This window comes from Aquila chrysaetos, chromosome 1, assembly GCF_900496995.4.
Source record: "Aquila chrysaetos chrysaetos chromosome 1, bAquChr1.4, whole genome shotgun sequence".
Taxonomy (NCBI): domain Eukaryota; kingdom Metazoa; phylum Chordata; class Aves; order Accipitriformes; family Accipitridae; genus Aquila; species Aquila chrysaetos.
The window spans coordinates 10,110,017-10,133,165 of record NC_044004.1 but is presented as its reverse complement, the minus strand read 5'-3'; the positions used below and the strand labels follow the sequence as shown (position 1 = coordinate 10,133,165).

Here is a 23,149-nt window from a genome sequence, read left to right as displayed (position 1 = left end):
AACCAAGAGCTTTCCAGTACCACTTTGCCCTTCAAAACTGTCTAAAATACTTGCAGAATCTCATACTCCAAGTGCTTTGAGTGTCTTCCACCCCAACTGATATCACCATTATCTAACCTTCCTGTGCTTCCCCTGCCACCAAAAGAAACCAAACTTGAGGCATTCCACCCCAATCACGTGCCCTTGCCTTAACCAATTCCCTAGGCGTGCAGCTCTTCATTACATTTATCCTTCTATCTAAATGCTTAAACATTCCCAGGGCTGGACTTTACACTAAAAAGCCATCTACAAACCTACTTATCTAATAATCTTTTTATTGCATTAATGTCCCTTTTACAGATCAATTCTCCTGTCATATATGAAAAATCACGGGCAGCACAGAGATGTTTACAAGAACCATAATGTTGGATATGTTCCCATACTAAAGGAATGAAACAACCTAACCAACACTGCCTTGATCCTATGCCTACTGATATCATTTATCATCTTCATCAGTTCACAAATAATATACCTTGAAATCTCGAAAAGCAGTAATAATAAAATTACCATATTTCATTCAGACTGCAACTATAATAACTGAAAATACATAAAGGACAACTTCTACTATGTAGAAAAAAAACAATTCAGCTCTGTCAGGAAAACAATTGACTGGGTTGCACACCACAGCTGTGACTTTACTCATGAGACTCATGTTGATCATTCTTCTGGCATATAAAACCTCCTTGATTTGACCTCCATGTCATTATTTTTATGGATGCCAGCAATTACTCAGTCACAAGGAAAATTGTTGGCACGCTGCATTAAGCTAAGTAGTTCACTCATGTTCAGAAATCCTATGGCTTCTTTTTCAAAAAGATTGGTACCTTGAATTATAAAATTCATCTGAATGACTAATTCAAAGATATTTTAGTACTTAGCAAGAAAACTAAGTCATGAAATTGCAGAATAATACATACAATTATTCAAAGCATTTAAGATACTAAAAGACTGAGTCTTTCAGGAATCTTAATTTCATCATAAGAACTTTCATGTACACTCTCTTAAGACTCTATTCAGGCTATGGTAGCTGACATCCAAGCTGTTCCAGTTCTTATTCTCGAGATGCAATGACAAATCTCTTCACTATTATACTGCTTTCAGAACCACTTTGCTCCTCTTCCACACAAAGACAAAATGACAGATGGGGGAGGGAAGCAATCCTCTTGTATGTTAAAACAATTGGTTCAGTTATCTGTTGATTCAATACTCACTGTTATATGATTGTAAATAAGCTGAGACCAGCCAAAGAGATCTGCTAATCTGTAGAAAGCTGCCAATTTACATCGTAACAACTTCTCCCCTTTTTCATAAGCAATGGAATCTGATCCTCTCAGATCATTCACGGGTGTCACCATGCCAAGACCTGAAAAGGAGAAGGGGTAAAAAAAACACAAGGGGGGTTGTGTTCAACATCAGTTAAAACCTAACAACACACCCCACTATTATAGTCATTGTTCTTACTAGTTTATATCAACATATTAACCTAAGAAATGGATAAAAAACTTTAATTACTGTAATGTCATAATTTATATTACACAAATACCATGACAGTCTTGGACAACATCATTTATCTTTGGTAGACTCAGCACTTGTTTCCTTCCTTAATATTCATAAGTGCTAAAGTGACAGTGTGTCCCTTAGCAAAGTATTTTTTTTTCTCTCTCTCAAACTAATGATTGTCTGTAAAATACAACTTCATTGTTAACAGAAAAATGTAACCCCAAATATTCCACTTTTTTGAGATGCGCAATTTGGTATTCCTGAAAAGGAGGAATATAAAAAGATGCATACAGGTTCATTTAATTAGGAAAAATTAAGTACAAGCTAGAGAGAGGAGGATTACAGTACATAATTACAAACACTGTAGTTCTAGTTAGTGTGATTAGAAATGTGGTTAAAAGTAACTGTGATAAAGCAGAACCAGGTCATGCTACAGTCTAAACTATAGATTTATTTTGGAGCACAGGCAAGGATTTATATTATCTTAACACAAAACCTGCGTGTAAATGCATTCACACATTTTGGTTTTTGTTTTCCTTCTTCGTTTTGCTTGCTCATGTTTCTTATCTATAGCTTCACTTCACAGGAGAAAGCTGCAAACAGTATTTCAATGGCAAAAATAATTAGTTTCTAAAGACCTTCGCTGTTACTAGACTACTAATGAACATTTCATTTTCCTGCAGACAATCCATGTAGTAAACATTAGCAATATTTAAATCTTTACATTTTTTACTAGTGCTAACTTATCAGGCTTATTTTTCAGTTAAGATACCTGGCCTGGTTTTGACTGGGATAGAGTTAATTATCTTCCTAGTAGCTGGTATAGTGCTATGTTTTGGGTTCACTGTGAGAAGAATGTTGATAACACACTGATATTTTTAGTTGTTACTAAGTAATGTTCAGACTAAGTCAAGGATTTTTCAGCTTCTCACGCCCAGCCAGCAAGAAGGCTGGAGGGGCACAAGAAGTTGGGAGGGGACACAGCCAGGACAGCTGACCCAAACTGGCCAAAGGGGTGTTCCATAACATGCAACGTCATGCCCAGTATATAAACTGGGGGGAGTTGGCTAGGGAGGGGCGGATCACTGCTTGGGAACTAACTGGGCATCGGTCAGCAAGTGGTGAGCAACTGCACTGTGCATCACTTGTTTCGTATACTCCAATCTTTTTATTATTATTGTCATTTTATTATTGTTATTATTATCATTATTATTTTCTTCCTTTCTGTCCTATTAAACTGTTCTTATCTCAATCCTTGAGTTTTACTTCCCCCCCCCCCCCCCCATTCTCTCCCCCATCCCACTGGCTGGAGGGGAAGCGAGCAAGCAGCTGCGAGGTGCTTAGTTGCTGGCTGGGGCTAAACCACAACAATACCACACTTGAAATAGCTTTTGATTTAAATTATATACATGAATCACATTGCATATCACTGTGGCATTTAGAAACTAATCAATTCATTTTATGTTTGCCATGTTCCTGTGAGCAGAACAGTATAGCATTTGAACTTCACAGCACTTTTCATTTCATTCACACAGTCTTCATTTTAAGCTTTAAAAAAAAAAAAAATTTATTATATTATTATTATAAATTAAGGTGCACTCACTCATGTTTAACGCAGCCATTCCGCCTTGTGGTGCTGCAGGGTAGACATTTGGTACATTTGTTGTCATGAAATCCGCAATCTGCTGTAAAGCCAATAAACCTGTTGGGTTCTTCCCCTTCTTAAATTGTTCCTGGATCATAGACTCCAGTTCTTCACAAAAAGCCTAGCAACAGGACATTGCATACTGTAAAGCATGTTCAAATGAATGTCAACCTTTCACACACAGCTTCTTTTTAGCACTTGGATGGAAAGATCCTATACCTCTTCTGAAAACCAGCTCAGGGCAGAATTACTGGGTGCACACTGTTACTTGAAAATGTTGCTCTCTGGAGCTCCAAGGCTATGAGTCACTTACTTTTTTGTGCATGGAAATTCCAGCATTCTCTCCAAGTAACACCAAAACTCATTGAACCTACTAATATGGATTTCTGGAAGAAGGAGCAGTACGTACAATCGACTTGAACACAAAACATGAAAAGAAAAGTAGTAGAACCAGAAAAGAGAAGGAAAGTTTTAAGTGTGGCTTACAGGGAACTGAGAGCCAAGAAGGAATCCAGGAACACAGGAAGGAATAGCCATTAAATTTTTAAAATATGTTTAAACAAGGGGTTGTTACTTTTCTCCTGGTTGTTTTTTTTTTCCCCTTTTTGTTTTGGTTATGGGGTTTTTTTTGGTTTTAACTTTGAAAGGAAGAAAATAGTATTTTTTACTATTGTTAGTAGCTGCTGCTTTTGACAAGAACACTGGAATTTGTACTGAAAGAGAAGTATGCCAATCATTAAGTGAATCTAAATAAAATGGGTTGATTTCACGTGGAAAAACTGTAAATATATCAATACATCCCTATTTTTAATGAAGTTCCATCATGAAATGTTTTGTATCTAAAGTCAACCATCAGTTATTACAAAAGGAAAAAAATGTTATGAGATAAAAGTTGTTTTGTGTACTCTCTCCCTGAGGGAAACATCTTTAATATTAAATGTCAATCATTCATATTTTATTATTGTGCAGCATTCAGAAAGAGATATATATAAAAATATTTCACATGTCAGAATCATGTATGAAAAATTAAGCACAGGACAGACCTGCCTTGTATAAGCTCCTCTTTGAAGCGTTACTTAATTTATATGTTTAAATGAATACTGAAAATATGAAACAAGTGAAAAAATGTCTGACCCAGACTAGATGGAAAATATGAAAAAATTTTGATGATTACACAGAGAACTCTGAAAGCAAGACTGAGGAGCTGCTTCATGAGTAGACAATAAAAATTCAACCAGATAATGTGAGGAAAAATTAGGCTACAATTAGAATACTTCAGAAGAAAGGCCAACCAGAAGAAAGATCAAATGGATCTAGGATACCACAAAATTCTCCAATTCCATAGGGATATTAAAAATAGAGATAATAAATTTATCACTTTAAAGGTGGAGCATTTTCTTTTCTTACTGGGCTTTGAAGAATCATGGAGACTCTCTTCTTCTGTTCCATCATGTTAAAATCCTGGCGAAGGTCAGGTGCCATATTCCTCTCTCTCAAATAATCTGGATTATTTTCATCAACTCGATCAAAATACCTCTCTTTATGAGGGGCTGTTGTTGGAGGTGGTGAAGTCACCACCCCCACACCAGAATCACCATTCATAGCACAGTTTTAAGGAACCTATGAAGAGGGGGCAGAGAAGAGGAATAAATAAATCAAGCAAGGAAATAATTAAGAACTTCGTACATGTTTCTTGTTTCAGAATAACAGGTAAAATCCACCTAAAATTAGCATGGCTTCCCAAACACAGAAACCATGTTTGTGAAATTGGATAGCAATATTTTAGAGGAGAAAGAAAGATTTTAAAATACATGATGAGAAAAGTAGGTTAACATATACAAAAAGTCAAATATGCTACATACGTACATGCTACACAAAACTAATAAAAGAGTTCTCATTTAAAGTACCTCCAGTTCTTTAAGCTGTCTACACAGCTTGATTTTCAGAAGCACAGGAGTCCTTCAAACCTTCTCACAGACAATGACAGAGAAGTTCAAGACACGCGAGGTCTAAACTCACTGGGTTTGTTTTTTTGGGTTTTTTTACTTAAAAAGTTTTAGCAGACATAATGAAAAGAATATTGCATAAATCAGAATTTAAATCATTACGGAAAATAAGACATTACACATGTTCATTAATATGAAGAATCAACCCCATCGAAACACGCTCAGATTGCTAACATGTTTCTGGAGACAAACACGGAAATACTGACTCTGCAACCTGAGGCGTACTTTTCACAAACGTATTTATTTTAGGTTCATTCAACAGCATGCACATCACTGGATTAGCATGTGGTTTTTGGAATCTGGAAAGCACACACACAAACACAACCCCCACCCACTGGCTAGGGTTCATTTCAGTTTTACATGTTGTAATCAGCAATTGCATGTATCTACTAGAAAGGCTGAAAACCCCGCTGGCACTGCTCATACACACATCCTTCTTTCACTCAGAAGAATCCCTTTGCGTAACATGACCCTCGTTTTTTGGGCACATTATTACAACCTTCATTCCAAAACCCTTTTCAGAAGATTTTTTGAAGCTTTCTACTGACAAGCAACCAGTTCAATAAAGCCACCCTTGCAACACCTTGAGACTCAAACCTCTGACTCCTGATCATCTGACATATCAAATTAAAATAAAGCTCTTTCAGAAAAGATTTTTTTTTTTGCATATTGTACACAATTAAACAAAATGGCACTGACACAAACTGTATTTCACTGAACTGTAATAAGAATATTTAACTCTGAATGGGTTGCTAGTTCAGCAAACTGCAATTATTTACATTATACACAAAACATGCAACGTTGAAATCCCTTGCCATCATGACATTTAGCAACTTTACTATGAAAATAAGCCAAGAAAAGCTAGCAGGTCTTCTCCTGGAGGTGGAAGAATAGATAAAGAGAATAAAGTAGCAGAATCTGGCTCCCTGTCCCAGTACGGTGAAACAGACTAATTTCAATAATGCTGATTTGGATTCGGGGTTCACACAGTAAGGAGAACGCTGATTTAAACAGTCAGTTTCATTATGCATCTTTAGTTTTGCAAGGATTAGGACCATTAAAATCTGCTGATGTTATCAAGTCATTGCAATTCTTCTTGCTATGCAGTAGGAAAGATTGTACATATCTTTATTTAAGTAATGATTAATCTACATGTCATAACTAGTAGATTTTGATATACGTCTCTATTCTTTTACTATTTTTAGATTTTTCTTAGTGACTCGTCTTAAACTGTACTTGCTTGTGGATTTTAATTTGATTAGGAATTTGCTTGCATATTTATTAGCTAAAACCACCTCAGATATAGATGCACACAGAAAAGGCAAGTTAACATAAAATACTTTTAAATGCAGATTATGTTAAAATCATTGTGGTGAAGAAAATTATCTACTTCAAAATTTCAGAATTAGCAGATCTCATCCTCTCTAATCCTTACATTAGAAAACAAGTTTCAAAACTCAACTGGTTTCTTATTTCAGAATGAACAAATCACTGAACTGAGACAGTTGAACACAATGAGCAAAGTATTTTCCTTGACTCTGCAGAACAGGATACTACTATCAAAATCTATGTTCGCACTTAAGACACTTGAGTTTTAGATGCTCAGTGATTTCCACCCATGGAGTTGCTAAATAAACACACGCAGACACCTCTGCACTGTTTAAAGTATTTCATTTTAAACCAATCAGTTTAGGCTTTAAAAGTCATGGTCAGATTTTTTTTTTTTTTTTTCTTTAAAGTAAGCACATACACACATCTTTATTATTATAACTTCTTTTATTTACTAGCTTTCCTCCACCCAGGAAGAAATATAGGGTATAGTGAGAAAAAAGAAAGCTTTTATCTGCATGGAAAACCTTTTAAGGTGTTAGACCTAGAAAGTTTTAAGCAAGTGATGTTATAGCAAAGGAGCCACCTCTCCCTTGGCAGCTTCAGATCCCTCTAAGTTCCCTTCCTCCTCACAACCTCCAGCCTGCACCATCTGCCATTTCACACCTCAACAATGCTTTTGAAGGCCCGCTACCACTTTCCACAACCCCTCTTCTGAGCTCTATCAGCTAGCCTAATGCCTCCGCATCCAGCTTTTTGTTGAAAAATGACAGTTTGCAGATCCAAACATATGGCTTACTCTCTTACAATAATAGCTCACTTGGCCCAATCTAAGTCTGAATTTCACCACCCTCTGCTTACCACAAGGAATCAGGGAGTTTAGAAACAGTGCACAGGCAAGTCCACAAATAAAGACAAACTGAACCACTCAAGTAGTTCAGAATTTACACTGCATTCTGTTGAGTGTAGCCCCAAAAGTGTATTTACTTTAAAGCAAAGCATGGGAAAACAATCAAGTTTGAGCTTACTGCCACCACCACCAGCAGAGAACAATGGCCTACTCCTGCCTGATGAAGCATTCAATTTCCAGAATATATTTAAGTGTAATGTTGTATCTTGTGTATATGTCTATGTGCAGTCTTATTTAAAGAAGAGTGTACACACATCTGCAAACATGATTTTGAGGTTAATTATTCACACTAATTCCTCTTACTTTCAGAGTATCAAAAGCTATTTCCAAATGAATTATATACCTAATTACTTCTCTTCACTGTTTCTTACTCACACTGGAAAGAAGCTGGTCCCTAACAGCCTGCACAGGCAACATTAAAATGGAATCACAGTGTCTTGCCAAAGTTGTATTACTCCTTCATTCAGGTATAAGATGGCATTCAAGAAGGTCCTGGGAAGCTATTACTGCTTCACCACTATGCAGTGTCAATAATTTAATAGGAAACTCAGAGTTTAACATTAAGTGATCATTTTATATCTAAGGTTAAATATCAGTTTCATAGCTCAGTTTTGTAGATATCCAAAATTAATGGCATCTCACCCCCAAGGTCTAGTAATTAACTGTTTCAACATAACTGTAATAGTAATTGTTTACTTTAATGGCTGTCAGCTACTGATGATAAAGGTATTGATTTTTGAATTAGAAACAGATGTATTTGACAACACTTTGCACAAGCCATTGAAATTTATTTATGAGTTTCCTCGGAAGACCCTTTGGGAGTAAGGCGTGATGAACTCTCCAGAAAGAGCTTCAGCAATATGTATACTAATAAATAAATAAAAGGAATCTGAACAGTTAAGCTGAATACACACTGGGGAACGGCCAATGGTTCTATAAACTGGAAAGTCACACTGAAAATCACATCAGGCTGCCCAAGCAGTGAAAAAAAGAAAAAATTAAGACCATCTTCACACCCACAACTCTTCAGTACAGACAGTTCCTTTCCAATGTAGTGTACTACAGCCCCCAAGTAAGATAAGCTGTAATGTCAAAGGACTTTTTCCCATGATAAGTGTTTTTATGCAAGAGCCTGTTCTAACACAACTGTATCAGAAAAAGCCACACCCTTAACTGAAAAAGCTGTGGCTGGAAAATATAAGTCCATAAAAAGCCCTTCTCTTGGAAGCAGCTATTTTCAAATATAAAAAGACAGTCAGAGGGAACAGCATCTATTACTGGGGGGAAAGGGGGACGGGAGATGGGGGACAACCCCCAAATCATAAAATCCAAATCACACTTACAGTGTGACGCAATTAGATCCATTCTTCTAATACATATGTACATATAAACACTAGAAATTTCAATAAGCCACCACATCAAATGAGAGCCACCAAGCCAACTCACAGCATATTGTATTTATCACAGGGCATGCACATGTGTATGCAAGTACTATAAACAGGTTGTTCATGAAATAAAACTGGTTTCTTGACAAATAATTTATAAAATTTATAGCACATTTACAGATACTGAGCACTGTTTACAAAAAGCATTCTGAAATTAGTATTAATATTTTGGGTTACTTTTATCTCTGAAAATCCCTTTCTTCCCCATCCTCTTCTAACCCAAGCGAATTCCATCACAGGATTCACCTAAGAGGAAGTGGTGCTACAAAGTTTAGTTTAAACAAAAGAAGAAAGTTTCAGAAGAGGAATGCCATAGAATCATTCACGTTAACATCCAGAAAGAATCAAAATCTCAATTTTTAAACAGCTTATGTTCCTCAGTACTCAGTCTAGAGAGTTAGATGATGCACATATAGTTAAATAAACTTAAACAGGTAAGACAGTGAATAACACCCAATAAGAATCTATAATAATTTAAGGGTGCATTAAAAAAAAAGCTACCCTTAAATCTAAAAATTATATAGAATAATTTAAAAAAACAACATTGGATTAGGGCTGGGATCTCATTGTAGTTAACAAACACATTTAAAACTTTAATATTAAACTCATTTCAATACCTGAAAGTTGGCACAGATCTAAGTACTTATGCTTCTGGTAGTTTATAGGTTCAGTGTTTCTCACCTGAATCATCTCATGAATATTATGGGAACCTTGAGAAGATGTATAATGTCTCACAACACGTACACTAGCAGGGACCAGCTAACTACATTTCTTGGAAGAAATGATTTTTGCAATTGCTTAAAGGTTCATTTTGTTTTGTAGTAACTTGTAATGGGTTTTTTGCTCCTCCACACCCAGAGGAACTTGTTTTTACTAAGGCTGTAGTTGATGGAATTTGACCTAATCTAAAGGCTCACTGCCACCAAAGGACTGAGCACACCTCTTCACACTAATGCAGCTTTTAAGTCTGCTGAGGCCAGTTCAGAATAAAAATACACTCCAAGAAGCAGGAAGGAGGTTGTGACAAGAAGACAAGGGAACCTAAAAGACTTCTAAAAAATTTAACATACCCTATCAAGTCACAAGACAGTGCATGCAAAAAAACCTCCTACAGTTTTGTTTGGCTTTTTTTAAGTTTAGGAGAGTTATCTGATCAAGACCTTACAAAATCAAGGCATTTCGGAGAAGAAAAAAAAATGAAAACAAAACCCTGCCCTCTTCCTGGTGGCTTACAATTTCTCTGTACAAAATAACACGCAAGCAAAACATCTGTATGGGACCTTGTGTCAAATTTGCAAAGTAAATGAGCAGCACACTTGTCAACTGTCAATACTATCCCAGACACTAGCAACAAAGATCGAGGGTAACCATTTCAGAACTTATAGCTTCTGAGCTCTATTTTTAAAACAACATAGTAACTTGCTTTGTATCCAATTTTTTCTGACAGTTCTTTCAACAAGTTATCTTCTCTCAAACCAGAACTATGCCACTAAGTCTAACAGAGGTGAAAACAGATTTGACAAGAAGTTACTGGGGAAGGGACAAGGGTGTAGCAAAACAAATTAAAGTAACATGTTTTCTTTACTGTTGTACAATCAGCAGTCTTTGAAGACTAAAAGTTACCTAAAGGCTCATGTAAGCGACAGGTCAGGCAGTGTGCTGGCAGGAGGAGAGAAGGGAGTTCTATTTTGGATGCAAACAGAAAAGGACAGGGAAAGAACAGAGAAAAGACAGAGTAATTTTATGGCCCAGGAAAGAGACTTAGGGGACTGCGAAAAGCTACAGAGCTGAAATTACTGCACAGGGAAGTCAAGAGGTGACAGAAGGGAGAAATATGAAGGGAAGGGCTGAGCAGCACTGGGGTGGTGCAGCACTGTGGGCAGCAAAAAACCCAAGAGGTAACTGAGCCAGTGCAAACAGTCTGAGTTCGCGTGAAAACTGAGTTGGTGGGGAGATGGCAAGGAAGCAGAACATCCATCTACAGAAAATAAGGTTTCATTATCACTTGCATTTTCTGCAAAAAAACTGTTCATAAATTTGCAGTGTTACCAATTCACTCAATATACTGGTACTTTCTGTATTTTTTTTCAATTTTCCTTTACTTCAGAGTAACATTGGCCAAACTTGCTCCATTAAAAAAAAAAAAAAAAAACCAACAACCACAATATAACTTTGTAATAGGGAAATTATTTATGATTTGCCCTACAATTTCCATCATTATCAGTGAGAACATTTTGGCACCAATGAGACTGGATTTGTTCTTGCCATTTCAAATGTTTCCTACTGAACTTTTAAAAAAGGAAAAGCTGGCACTATCTTAGGAAGTCTAAGAACAAAGAAAGTAAATCATGACTGTACTACTTACCAGACAACATGCTTAACATCATGAACAAATATATTCTTTTTTAGCAAATGTTCCTAGCTCAAGCATCTTCAGAACTTCCCCTGCTCTTTGTTTTCAAACAGGAAGAGACTATTTCATGAACAAGAACAGTTATTTATCTTGTACTGAATGCAGGCACCATCATCTTGCTTATTAACAGAGATGCTGCAAGTTAAATACTGGACTCTAAAAATTTAGAGAAATCCAACAGTAAGTTATCTGACCAAAAGTATTGCATTTTATATCTGTAATATCATGCCTTACTATCTATGACAGTAGTTCAAGAAACGAACTCTGTTAGAGAACAAGGAAAAGAAAAGAAAAAATAGATCAAGTCCCAGAAACTTACTTGAAATGCACCTAGTCTATAAGCAACTCTTTCCCATTTTCACCTTCTCTGAAACACTGAAATCAGAGGCTTAGCACAGTGGGCTGTAAGTGATCACAAGGTTACATAAAGAACTAGCAAAAATTTATTTGGGTAAACTTGAGACCTCAAACCATAGAAAAGGGTAAACATTTATATACATTTTTAAGACACAGTATTACTTGTGTATAGAAGCTCATCAACATTTTTTATTATTTCCAATATTTACATAAAAAAAAACCTCTTAAAATTTAAGAGATTCTTTGTTAAGAACAAATAATAGAGCTAGAAATCTGCTTAAAATTAGACCTAAATTTCCAAATATTTATGAAGGGCAAGAATCTATGTAACAGAATTGTCAAAATAGCAGTTGCTACAGGCCTTTTACCATATAAAATATCAAATTGCTTTCCAACTGACAAAAAAAGTTATAATTTTCTTTGTTTAAAGAACCAATGATCACCAAAAAAATTTTTCATTAAGACCATGTACTTATAATATTAAGTCCTTCCTTAATTGTCATCCTCTGTACAGAAAAATTAAAGATCCTGCATTTAGAACAGGAAGCATAATCTACAGTAAACCAGGAGGGAAAAAAAAGAAAAAAAAAAAAAAAGAAAAAACACAACTAACACCCCCCACACCCCCAACATCTTGGAAATTATGTTACTTCAGAAACAAAATATCAAAACCTACTAATAAACAAGTTTTCTAGGCTGCTGTGTTAAGAGAACATTTAAGGAGCCACAGGTAAAGCACAGCAATAACTATGTCAGGTTGTAAAACAATATAATTGTTGTCTAGCTTTACCAAAGCCAAATGAAGCAGGTGACTGGGAAAAGCCAGTGCAGATTCACCAGAGGCAAATCATGCCAGACTAACCTGATAACCTTCTACAACATTTCCTGTCAACATCGGGACAGCAATGGATATTGTTTACCTGGATGTCAGCAAAGCATCTGACACTTTCCCATAGCCTTCTGCTGGACAAACTGCCAAGATACATTATGGATGGGTGGTCTGCAAGATGGGCAGGAAGCTGGCTCACAGTCCGCACTCAGAGGCTACTGATCAATGGTTTTTACTCAGGCTGGCAGCCTGTCACAGGTGGGGGACCCCCAGGGATCGACAGTGGGACCCACACTGTTCAACAGCATCATAAATGATCTGGATGATGGGATTGAGAGCACCATCACCAAGTTTGCTGATGACACCACACTGGGTGGTGAGGTGGATGCATCAGAAGGGAAAGCCATCTTACAGACAGACTAGGACAGGCTGGAAGAGTGAGCTAGCAAGAACAGTATGGAGTTTAACAGAGACAAGCGCAAGGTCCTGCAGCTGGGACGACGCAACCGAAGAGCCCGGTACAGGCTGGGATCTGTGTGGCTGGGGAGCAGCCTTGCTGAAAGGGACCCAAGGGTCCTGGCGGACAACAAGCTGAACAGGAGTCAGCAGTGCACCGCTGCAGCCATGAAGGCAGATCGGATCCTGGGTTGCATCTGCGGGGACATTACTAGCACAGATAAGAGATGTGATCATGCCAATCTACCAAGCGCTTGTCAGGCCACACCTGGAGGACTATTGTGTCCTGTTCTGGTCTCCACAATTCAAGAAAGACGCAGACAGACTGGAGAGGGTCCAAAGGAGGGCCAAATACAGCTGTCTAAACTCTGCAGAATTTTCAATATATATGGCTCAGAATACATAATTCAGTCCTTGCAAACAGAAGAAGGGAGAAGCCAGCATTAAAACTACACTAGAAGCTAAGATACAGAAAGGTAACTTCCTTCTTTTTAATACAGGATTTAAAAGACCAAGAGTATCAAACTTTTAGAAACATTCACCTCCCCTCCCTGACCTGGAAAGCACTGTGTCCCAGAGATAGGACTCTGCAGGAAGCTGAGCATGATGCACAAGGAGGAACAGGGCAGCACACTGCGCTATTCCTCCCCTCAGCACCTGGCACTGGCCTCACTGGAAGGTAGGGTTGCAGTCTACGCTCACCATTGGTACCATTTTTATGTTAAACCCTCTCTAACATGATTTATTCATTTATGTTGGAAAGATCAAGTTTCCAACAAACAGCTCATTCCAAGCTAATTGACAATGGGAAGGAATCCCAATCTAAAAATGGGACTAGGAATAAGATTAAAAAGGGAATGACTCTTGAAACTGTTAACTCATATCTCCTATTGACGAGGTCCCCGGTTTCTTCTCAGTCCTAGCCTTTTAACTTTCCTTTGCCTCTTCAGATTATTTCCTCCTCCAATTTTCCTGCTAAGCAGTTTACAGGAGAAACAACAGCACAGCCATTTCTAGCCTCCAAGAATTTGCTAAAGACTAACAGTTTCAAACGAACTTACTAACTCAACATCAAAATACCTTGTTTTCACTTCTCTCAGCAACGTAATCTACTTGTTCGATGCACTTCTCATACAGCACTTCTGGAAATGTTCGGTACGTAAATTCATGAAAGATTAAGGAAAGTGAATAGCAGAAATCACAACATAAAATGTCACACTGTGCATATAACAGAAACTCTCTATATAAGTACCTTAAACCATAGATACCTTAAGCCTTTCTGCTGAAACCCTAGGAGCTTCACAAATGTATCAGAGAATTTGCGTGCAAATTACAAAACAGGAATTTCACCAGTGTCTTTTGTATTTCTCTGGGCACAATGTGGAAGTATGAATTCTGCAAACTATCATGTATTTTTCCACTGCCTCTTTACCAGAGGAGCACCAATGGTCACAGGTGGTAATAGTAGTGGAGACACTTTTCCTTTCCACTACTTTGGTGTCTGTTAGCCCTCAAAATAACTCCTTACAGTTAGCAAAAAACATGGGCTTCAGTGTTACGGTTCAGAGCAGTATCATGGCTTTCAGATAAATTTATTTTATGAAGTTGTACCAACACTGACATTGAAACTTGCATGTTGAACCTGGACTTAAAGAGCCCCCAAAATGAGTCCTCATAATTACACTGCCACATAAAAATATGCCAAATACCACAGAAGTTGATTTGCCTGCAATTTTATTTCAGAAATCTGAGTTCCAATCAAATAAGCTTCTCAAGTAAAAACCACACAGAATTACGTAATTAATAGTGTAGCATCACAAAACTCAATTTAACACAGCTAATGCAAAGGAGTACAACTGGGTACAAAAATTAAGCCAGAATTACTCAGTGCTGGAAAGGCAAGATTAGAACTGAATTCAGGAGCTGTCATAGGTCACTATGTAGTAATTGCAAAGATTATGCTGTGGCCAGGTGGTCTACTGTAACCATAAAATAAAACAAGGAATATCAAGTAGCAAAATTATCTTCCCTAACTTTGAAAAAAACACTACTAGAATATTATTTCTGGTTCTCACATACACAATTCAAAAAAAGATAGGAAATATCAGAGTTCAAGGAAGGGCTACAAAAATGATCCGCAGAGTAGGAAAACTAACTTTTAAGGATTAGTAGCTTGACCTATTCAGTTAAGCAGAAAGATTGACTGGTCATAGAGGTGACAGGGCCTTTCAGTCCTGCTAACAAAAGTATGGAGAGATTTAGCACTTGGGAGTGAATACCAGACACATTTGCCCTTGAATAGAGATGGAAGTTTCCTAACCGTGTATGTACAATACTGAGTCAGTAACTTTGCTTTGAAAATCTTTATAAAACTCAAGTTTTAATCCAACTTCCAGAATACCTTCTAGTATCTGCCTATACTGAGATCAGAGTCCCGTCTGCTTCTGAAATCTATGAACCTGCCCATCCTTCTTACACTTTGGGAAAAATAAGTTCCCACATGCACAATATGCTCATGTTATTTGCAGCTTCCAAAGCACTTCTAGTATTCTAGCACTTTTTTTTTTTTTTTTTTTTCTTCCTAAATAGCACCTTCCCCTGCTGGTAGGTTGGTGACAGCTGGAGACTGAATGTCAGACAGAAGGCAGAAGTACTCAGAGACAGTACCAAAAATCCTCCTTAATCCTTCTCCTGTGCTCAGGTCAAACTGATCAGACTTGCAATTGGGACAAATTTTCCCTCAGATCAGGTAGGGTATCTCTTACTATTTTTTAATAATCTTCTGCAGCATGAAGTGCAAATCTCCTATCCAAATCATTCAGGCATACCCTACCTGAGAAATTTCAATGACAAAAACTACACAAGTTCCCAAATAACTTAGCTTGTCTCACTGGCTTCTTCGATGCATTCAGCAGTTTAGTCCACTGAAACTGAACTGCTTAGGTTAATGGCTTTTAAAGTTAACAGCCTGTAGAATAAAAAGGGCTGCACTAGAGAGGTGATCTCTCTATGTGTTATTGACAAAACTACAACATTTGTTGAACAGAAAACATTAGTGACAAGTATTTTTTCCAGTCTGCTTTATTGCTACATTAAATTTCATCACTGATGTTGCAGAGACTCAGCTACAGACGCCACTCAGTACTATACAAGAATGAGTCAAGTCACTAATTTTCGTTTTCATCCTCTAATTGTGCAGAAAATATCTGAGGCCAAGAGAATGTAAAATTAAAATATTTTTCCACTATTAATATTCATGGATGGTGGTGGCAATACCAGAAAACAAATATACATTTATTTTTGCATTCAGGGTCACGAGTCCATACAAATAAAGAGGTTTAACCCAAATACTGCTTATTTTTAGGTTTCTGTGAACCCACATGCACTTCCCAAGCCTCATGCCAAACACACCAATAAGCCAGTGCCCTCAGATTTTTGAGCACAGGTCAAATCAGATCACCAGCTTTCCAAGGGCAGGGCCCCAGCTTTATCCAACAAGTATGTGGAAAGCTTGAGACAAACTGATCAGCATGTCTGACCCAAAAATGAACACTGACCTTAAACTGAAGTTATAAAAGCTGCTAAACTTTTAATTCCAACACCGGATTTGTGGAAAACACAAATGCACACATCAGTTTATCAAAGAAAGAGCCAAAACTGACCAAAGCAAAATTAGATGTTTAATTTGCAGTGTGATAAATCAGGTAATAAGATTTCCATAATTTTCACATACACGTTTGAAAACATATTTTCCTCGGAAACAACACACCTAAAGTCATGAAAGTCTCCAAATTCCTTAGCGGTACTCCACACAGTCCCCCAGAAGGAAAGCCATCTGCTTACATAGAGGTGGCACTTACCTGAGAAAAGTCTACTGCTGCTTCACAGAATAGCAAGTTCAGGGAGATGCGCAGTGGTTGCACCAGTGGCTTTAGACAGAACTGAGAACTAGGTCAGGACCTACAATTGAGGACAAGGTTTTACCACTGTCCGTTGTAAACTTGGGGATGCTTCTGATACAGCAGGTCAAGAGGAAGAGCACACAGCATGGGCTCCTCCCCACAGCAGTGGAGAGGCTGTAGCGCTGCATGAGAACTGTGGAACTCATAAGCAGCTTTACCAGAAGGAAGAAGACTCCAGAGCTCATTTGAATGCAGGACACAGTACGAGTTGCAGGTTGTCTAAAGGAAAGTCACACATGTGCTCTAGGTGTAAAGACAAGAGGAAAGAGCAGCTTTCTTCTTCCCTCAAGATTTTCTTTTGATCTCAAGTTTCAGCAAAATACGCAAAATGAACAAGGCCCCTTCCACTATGCAGTATGACCACAGTAGCATTGTTTCACTTTTCCTATAGGGCTTTATAAGTAATGGTTTCTGATGGTACTACCTATTCCAGTGCTACCCTTCTGTTTTTTAGATAAAGGAGAGTGGACATTCTAAAATTAGACTTGAAAATCTACCTTTATTAAAATGTTTGTTAGGGTTTCCAAAAAGGTTATACCAGATCAGTGTCTAGGAAAAAACAAACAAACAAGCAAAAAGACCCCACCTATATACCCAGTGCTATCACAGATATAAAAAACTGAAAAACTTATGTTTAAAATTTACATTATCTTTAATGTTCATCATTGTTGAAGCCACTTGGAACCTGTGCTTTCAAAAAGTGTTGTGAATAACAAAAGCTTCTACAAACGACAGGAGAAATTAAAACTAATTTTTGAAAAGGAACACAGATACTTCCCCGATACTTTAAAAATGCAATAAATTTCAGTAACTTTATTCAAATCTAAAATATTAGTATCATGATGCATAAAGGATCAACTGAAATGCAGCAGTGCATAGGCAAAGTGGCCCCATTTTGGCCAGGATCCAGTTATTTTCATGTAGACTGAATAGCGAGGGATAAGATTTCTGAAACGCATTGGCAATGAACAGAACAATGTCATTTAACCCTTTGAACTACATTGCAAAGATAACTTCTTCCAGAACAGCTGGATGACATTATGCATCTTTACTTATTTACAGAGGAGAGAAAAGTAGTCACAGAATCTTTTTCTCTTCAGTTACACATAAATAGGAAAAACACTACCCTAGACTTGTTAAATCTATGATTTCACTTTATGCAAGCATGAGAGCTATTTTATAGGTTTGGTTGGGGTTTTTTTTAAAGTTAATTCAGGTTAAATGCTGAAAACATCTCAACCAGAGAGAGAGAGATTCTGCTTCACAGTTTGTTCTGATTGTATAAACAGAGCTTAGGGATTTATAAAAGCGTTCTGCAAAAAGGACTGCAAAATCAAAATACTCTAGTTCAACTTCTGCATTCACCAGAAATTATTAGACCTTAATAACAGCTCTTACACATCCTGATTTGGAGACAAGACATTCTTACTGAAGCAAGGGCAAACTAAAAGTGCATAAGCGTATCAGTTTTGCTTTCCAGGCTGAAATGAAGTTTTAGTATGTTCCTTACATATTACAATAAGGAACACAGTTGCTAATGTCAGATTGTACTACATGATATCTATTTTTGTTATGCTAAGACATCCCAAGACATCCCATTCATTAACTTTTCTTGTGTTGTTCTGAGCTCCTGCTCTGAGGTACATGGTCTTGAAAAGAAATAATCTAACTTGCTATCCATCAACAGTGATAATTAGTTTTCAGAGAATTTGACATACACCCCTCCCCCCCCCCTTTTTTTTAGGAGCTTATACTTCATTATGCAATTTTTATCTGAATCAGAGGTACGCTAAAACTGTCTTTTTTTACACGATATCGCATTTTTATTGATGGATTTGTTAGGCAATGACATCATAAATCTTTAATACCCTCTGGCAGCATTTGTTGCTACTTAAAATTACGTCATAAACCCCAATAATAAAATTCAAGAATTACGTGAATTTCTTTATGGTTTTCAAGAAATGGTAAGAAAGTTATAAGCAATTAGTGTGGCTGCTCCAAGAGATTATGAAATTACAAAAAGAAGAATGAAGAGGCTAAGTAACTTGGCAACAGAGCCACAAGGTGAACTTACTGTTTCTTGATGAATTCATGGTTACAATATACCTATAACTTTGGAGATCATACAGCAAATGCCCCACAAGAAAAAATCCCGCATTATTAAGATTTTTGAGATGGAACTAACCTGAATATTCATGACTAGGTGCATGAATTCAGTCATTATTTTCTGGCAGAGAATCCAAGTAACTCAGAAATTGCTACAGTGATTAGAGAGTGTGCAGGCATTATGCTGGAACCAGCAAGTTTGATATGTAAGCAGCACAAATGTTGTTGATGGGTGCGTTACCAGTTTGAGCTAGAAAAGAGTGAATCAAAGTACATAAATGAGGTGGAGGTTAATACGAAGACTGGAGATTTCAAGCAGGCTTGAATCAGGCAGATGAAGGCAGTGGAGATGTTGAATTTTTCATGAATTTCTCATTCACGTTCAGCTGAGGCTTTTCTGGGTGGCAGCCCCCAGTTCTTTTATAGCACTTCCCAGTTTTGATGGGGGAGGGAGGGAAGGGCGGAAATCCGAATAAATTATGAGACCAATTTAGTCTCTTGACACAGTAGAATCGGACAGAATTTAAAAAGCCTTTAAGCAGGAGGAAACAAATATCTTTGGAGAATGCAAGCCTAAGTATTAATTTTGACGTAAACCTTCCATGTGAGATTTTATACTGCACTTGCACATAAAAAGAGCTTTGAAATGTGAGCCTCACATATGTATCATCATTCTATTTCCAAATTAGACAGCTAACAGCCAGGCTTATTGAAGTTCAAAAAACTCCTTTACATGGTGGTTAATTAGGCATTTTTAAGTCCTTCAGATAGGTGAAAAATTTTTAGGACGACAAAGTGGTTTACACCATCCTTTATCCACCCTACACTGAAAATTTCTGGACAGTGTTTAAAATACATGCCCTATATAAAGGATATTAACACTACCTTCATAGAAGTGACAGTAAGACAAAGTTCATCCCATTACACAGTTCCCAAATCCAAGAGCATTCTTTTCCATCTCTCAGAATGTTCTTGACAACTTTTATCTACAGATTAAAGACATATATACTATGGAAAAAAGTCTGACTGGAACTCATTTTCCTATATTAGATTGTTGGTTGTTCCATATTAGAAATAGTATGTCAAGAAACCCCCCATGAACTCTATTTTAGGAGCAACTCATTTCTGTTTTTCCCCAGGGAGTGTGAATGTGCTCCCCACCCCAAAATTATGCAGTCATGTTTCCTACTTCTGGGTAAACCTCAAGGGTCATGCACACCCACATGGTAACAGATGAAACACCACAAGAAAACCATCTTCCTGATCATGCTGTTGCCCTGGTCAGGCAAGTATTGCACAGCCGAATATGGCTGCATAAATCAACATTATGCAAACCCAGGACTTATCTTCCAGCTGAGATTCTCATTGCTTCTACCTGACAGTGGCAAAAAGATGTTATTTACTTTTCTCTACAAGGTTTCAGAATTACATCTGGGGAGAACTGCAGCAGTCCAGTTTCTGCAGTCACTGTAAATCATGCGAACACAGTGTTTAATGGCCATTTTAGCGACGTTACTTTCAGAATCACAAACACAATTGTCTACAGCAGCCCAGACTTTAGTATTTCAGGAGTCACGGCCACTCTCACTCTTTCTACTAGGCCTATTTCTTAATTTCTTAACTAGGACCATTCCAGTCTCCAGACTGTTACGTTATTCAACTGAAAATTCACCAGAATAAAGAAGAATGCACACAACACAGAAAGACATGCACACACCATGGCATAAATATTCTGGGTGCGTTGCAGGAGGACAAGGACTCATCCAAGCCCGATACTTGCTCAATTACTAGAATGGCTGTAGAGCCTTGCACACCACAACCTGCTTAATTGACAGAACAACTCATGCTCTGCTCTGCTGTTACAAAGTAGGCCCGTTCATAAAGGCTGTCTTCACTGAAGAGGCCAAGATGGATGCATTTATTTTTTCGGTCTGGTTCCAACCATCCAGTCCGAGACCCTAAGGGCCACGCATCAGCTCTCCCTCCTGCTCTTCCACACATACAGCTTTGAGAACCAGTCTCAAGCACACAAGTCCTCTCTTAAGGTTCCGCCCCAAACCTCTGGTACAGACAGAAGTGCACAACGAAGCATCCAAAGGTCACAACAGTTTTGCACGGCTGTAACGTTTTAGAAAACTAAACCAAACCACTACTAAAACCAAAAGTACAAAACTGAAATCATGCTTCTGGGCATTCTGCACTTACTGAATTCAAGTCCCAATGTAAAACTGGAAGGCTCCTGTTCTACACATACCCATGCTTCCAGATTAAACTGAACACTATCCATCCATAAAGACTAACACCTTTAGGCAAGGATTATTTTAGCTGACAAAAATTTGAAGATTAATAGTAAAAAAAACCCCAATGTTTCTACACATCTGTCTTATCATTGGTTGTCTAAAAACAACTCCACTGACTATCATATTGTCTTTATTACTGATTTTTACTCAGATCCCCATCGAAGCAACTCCTCTTCTATCCATGGACAAAATGTCCTCCATCTTTCAACATTATCACTACCAATAGCTAGAAAACTTCTAAAAACACAGTACACCTGCTTATGTTTGCCTAGTAGAAACCAGAGACCTTTCCCTACTGTGTTCTAAAAATCACACCTAGCCAGTGATGGGCTTATAATCCCAGAAACAGAAATGTAAGTTAAAATAATGAACAACAAAGATACATAGTTGTATCAAATCAGTTGAATAATCCACACAGCACTGTCAAAGTACTTTCATTCCTGACTCAAGTTCTAAAATGAACTCTTTCTAGAAACCCTACTGCCACTATTTTATTGCTCAAATATGTATGTACAGTTCTTTCAAGTTCATTGAAAGGCTACTGGCATCAGAAATTGCAAATCACAGTGACATGCACACAGTATTCAAAGCCAGAATTCTAAACCCAGCTTTTACAGCAATTCCCAAACAGCATGCAGTCGGATACACGCCAGAAGTTTCTGCCCATGTGAAGTCCAACTGATTTCAACAAAACCTTAGAAGTTGGTAAGCAGCTCTCCAAGTAGATGGGCAAAACAACTGTGTGAAATAAAAACAATAATCACTTGCATTAGAGCTGTACTGTGGTATTGGTTTTTACAACAGTATTATTTTATATGTAGAAACATCTACTCTTTAAGTCTTTGTTTCCGTATTTTGTAAGTATATCATGCTTTCTCAGAAGCACAGTGTTATTTTTTACACTCTTCCTTGACAGCTATTCCCACACTGCATGGGCTACATTGCTGAGCCTACGCAACTGTGTGGTCATGCTGTGAGCTGGATAACAGGCTAGGGTAGGTAATTTGTAAACAAGCCCCCCCCCCTCCACCCCGAACCAGCAATCAGACCTGTTCATCAGAAGCTCCTGCCCTTAAGGGATTTCAGTAGGATCCAACATGTCCGCATACTTAAACACATATTAGGCCACAAGCAATTCCCACTTTGTTGTTGTTGTTCGGTAACAAAGCATCCAACAAAGCTCATGAAATCCAACAGAAATCCTACAAAAATGTATTCTATAGGGCCACATGATAAATGACATATACTACCACACTTTTAACATTAAAACGTTACCTTTCTACGCATATCCGGACACCAATATATACTACTATGTCACTCCCATAAGTCCCCACACAAGATATACGCAGTCTATGTAGGCCATTCAACTTCAGCTACCTTGGAGCCAGAAATTAGTAGCTTCGGATTTTTTTTTTTTTTTTTTTTAAACAAAAACAAAAGTCTGGCAATTCTAATCCTCAAATATTAAGCCTGATGCTTATTTAGTCAACTGCCCTGATTTCATAAGAAGAGATTCTGTAGCATTCTCTTTTGTATACAAAGAATTTCTGTAGCTGCCAGAGTAAAAACCAATTGGGGTTTTATAAGCAAACATCAAAACTTTGTCTAAAAGGGCAAAAACTGCCAAACTTGACCAAACTAGTGGTTTAACTCTCCAAATATCCTGATTAATGATCACCAGTGTGCAATTTTAAGAACAGTATAAGCCACACACACATATATGCAGATTTATCTATTTATGCTTTACACCATGAAAAAAGTTACATATATTTTAACATTCCTTGTATAACTGATATAAAATGTGTAATCTTACTTTGCACTCTGCTAAACTCTTGACCCTAACAATACCTCA

General features: G+C 37.5%; 1 protein-coding gene across 13 annotated transcripts in view; it reads right to left on the bottom strand.

Moving 5' to 3' along the window:
- The window catches only part of ADD1 (adducin 1), a 66,803-nt gene that overhangs the window by 29,817 nt on the left and 13,837 nt on the right, over nt 1–23,149 (bottom strand). For 11 of the 13 annotated variants that reach the window (XM_030008944.2, XM_041123361.1, XM_041123367.1 and 8 more), the window contains 3 exons: nt 4,592–4,804; nt 3,143–3,305; nt 1,251–1,402 (listed from right to left, as the gene is read on the bottom strand). In XM_030008944.2, coding sequence (XP_029864804.1) covers nt 1,251–1,402; nt 3,143–3,305; nt 4,592–4,786 — 510 coding nt within the window. In that variant the 5' untranslated portion in view covers nt 4,787–4,804. Of the gene's footprint in view, nt 1–1,250; nt 1,403–3,142; nt 3,306–4,591; nt 4,805–16,789; nt 16,890–23,149 lie in introns of those variants that run through there. The other 2 variants (XM_041123383.1, XM_030008952.2) reach the window with 1 other exon arrangement.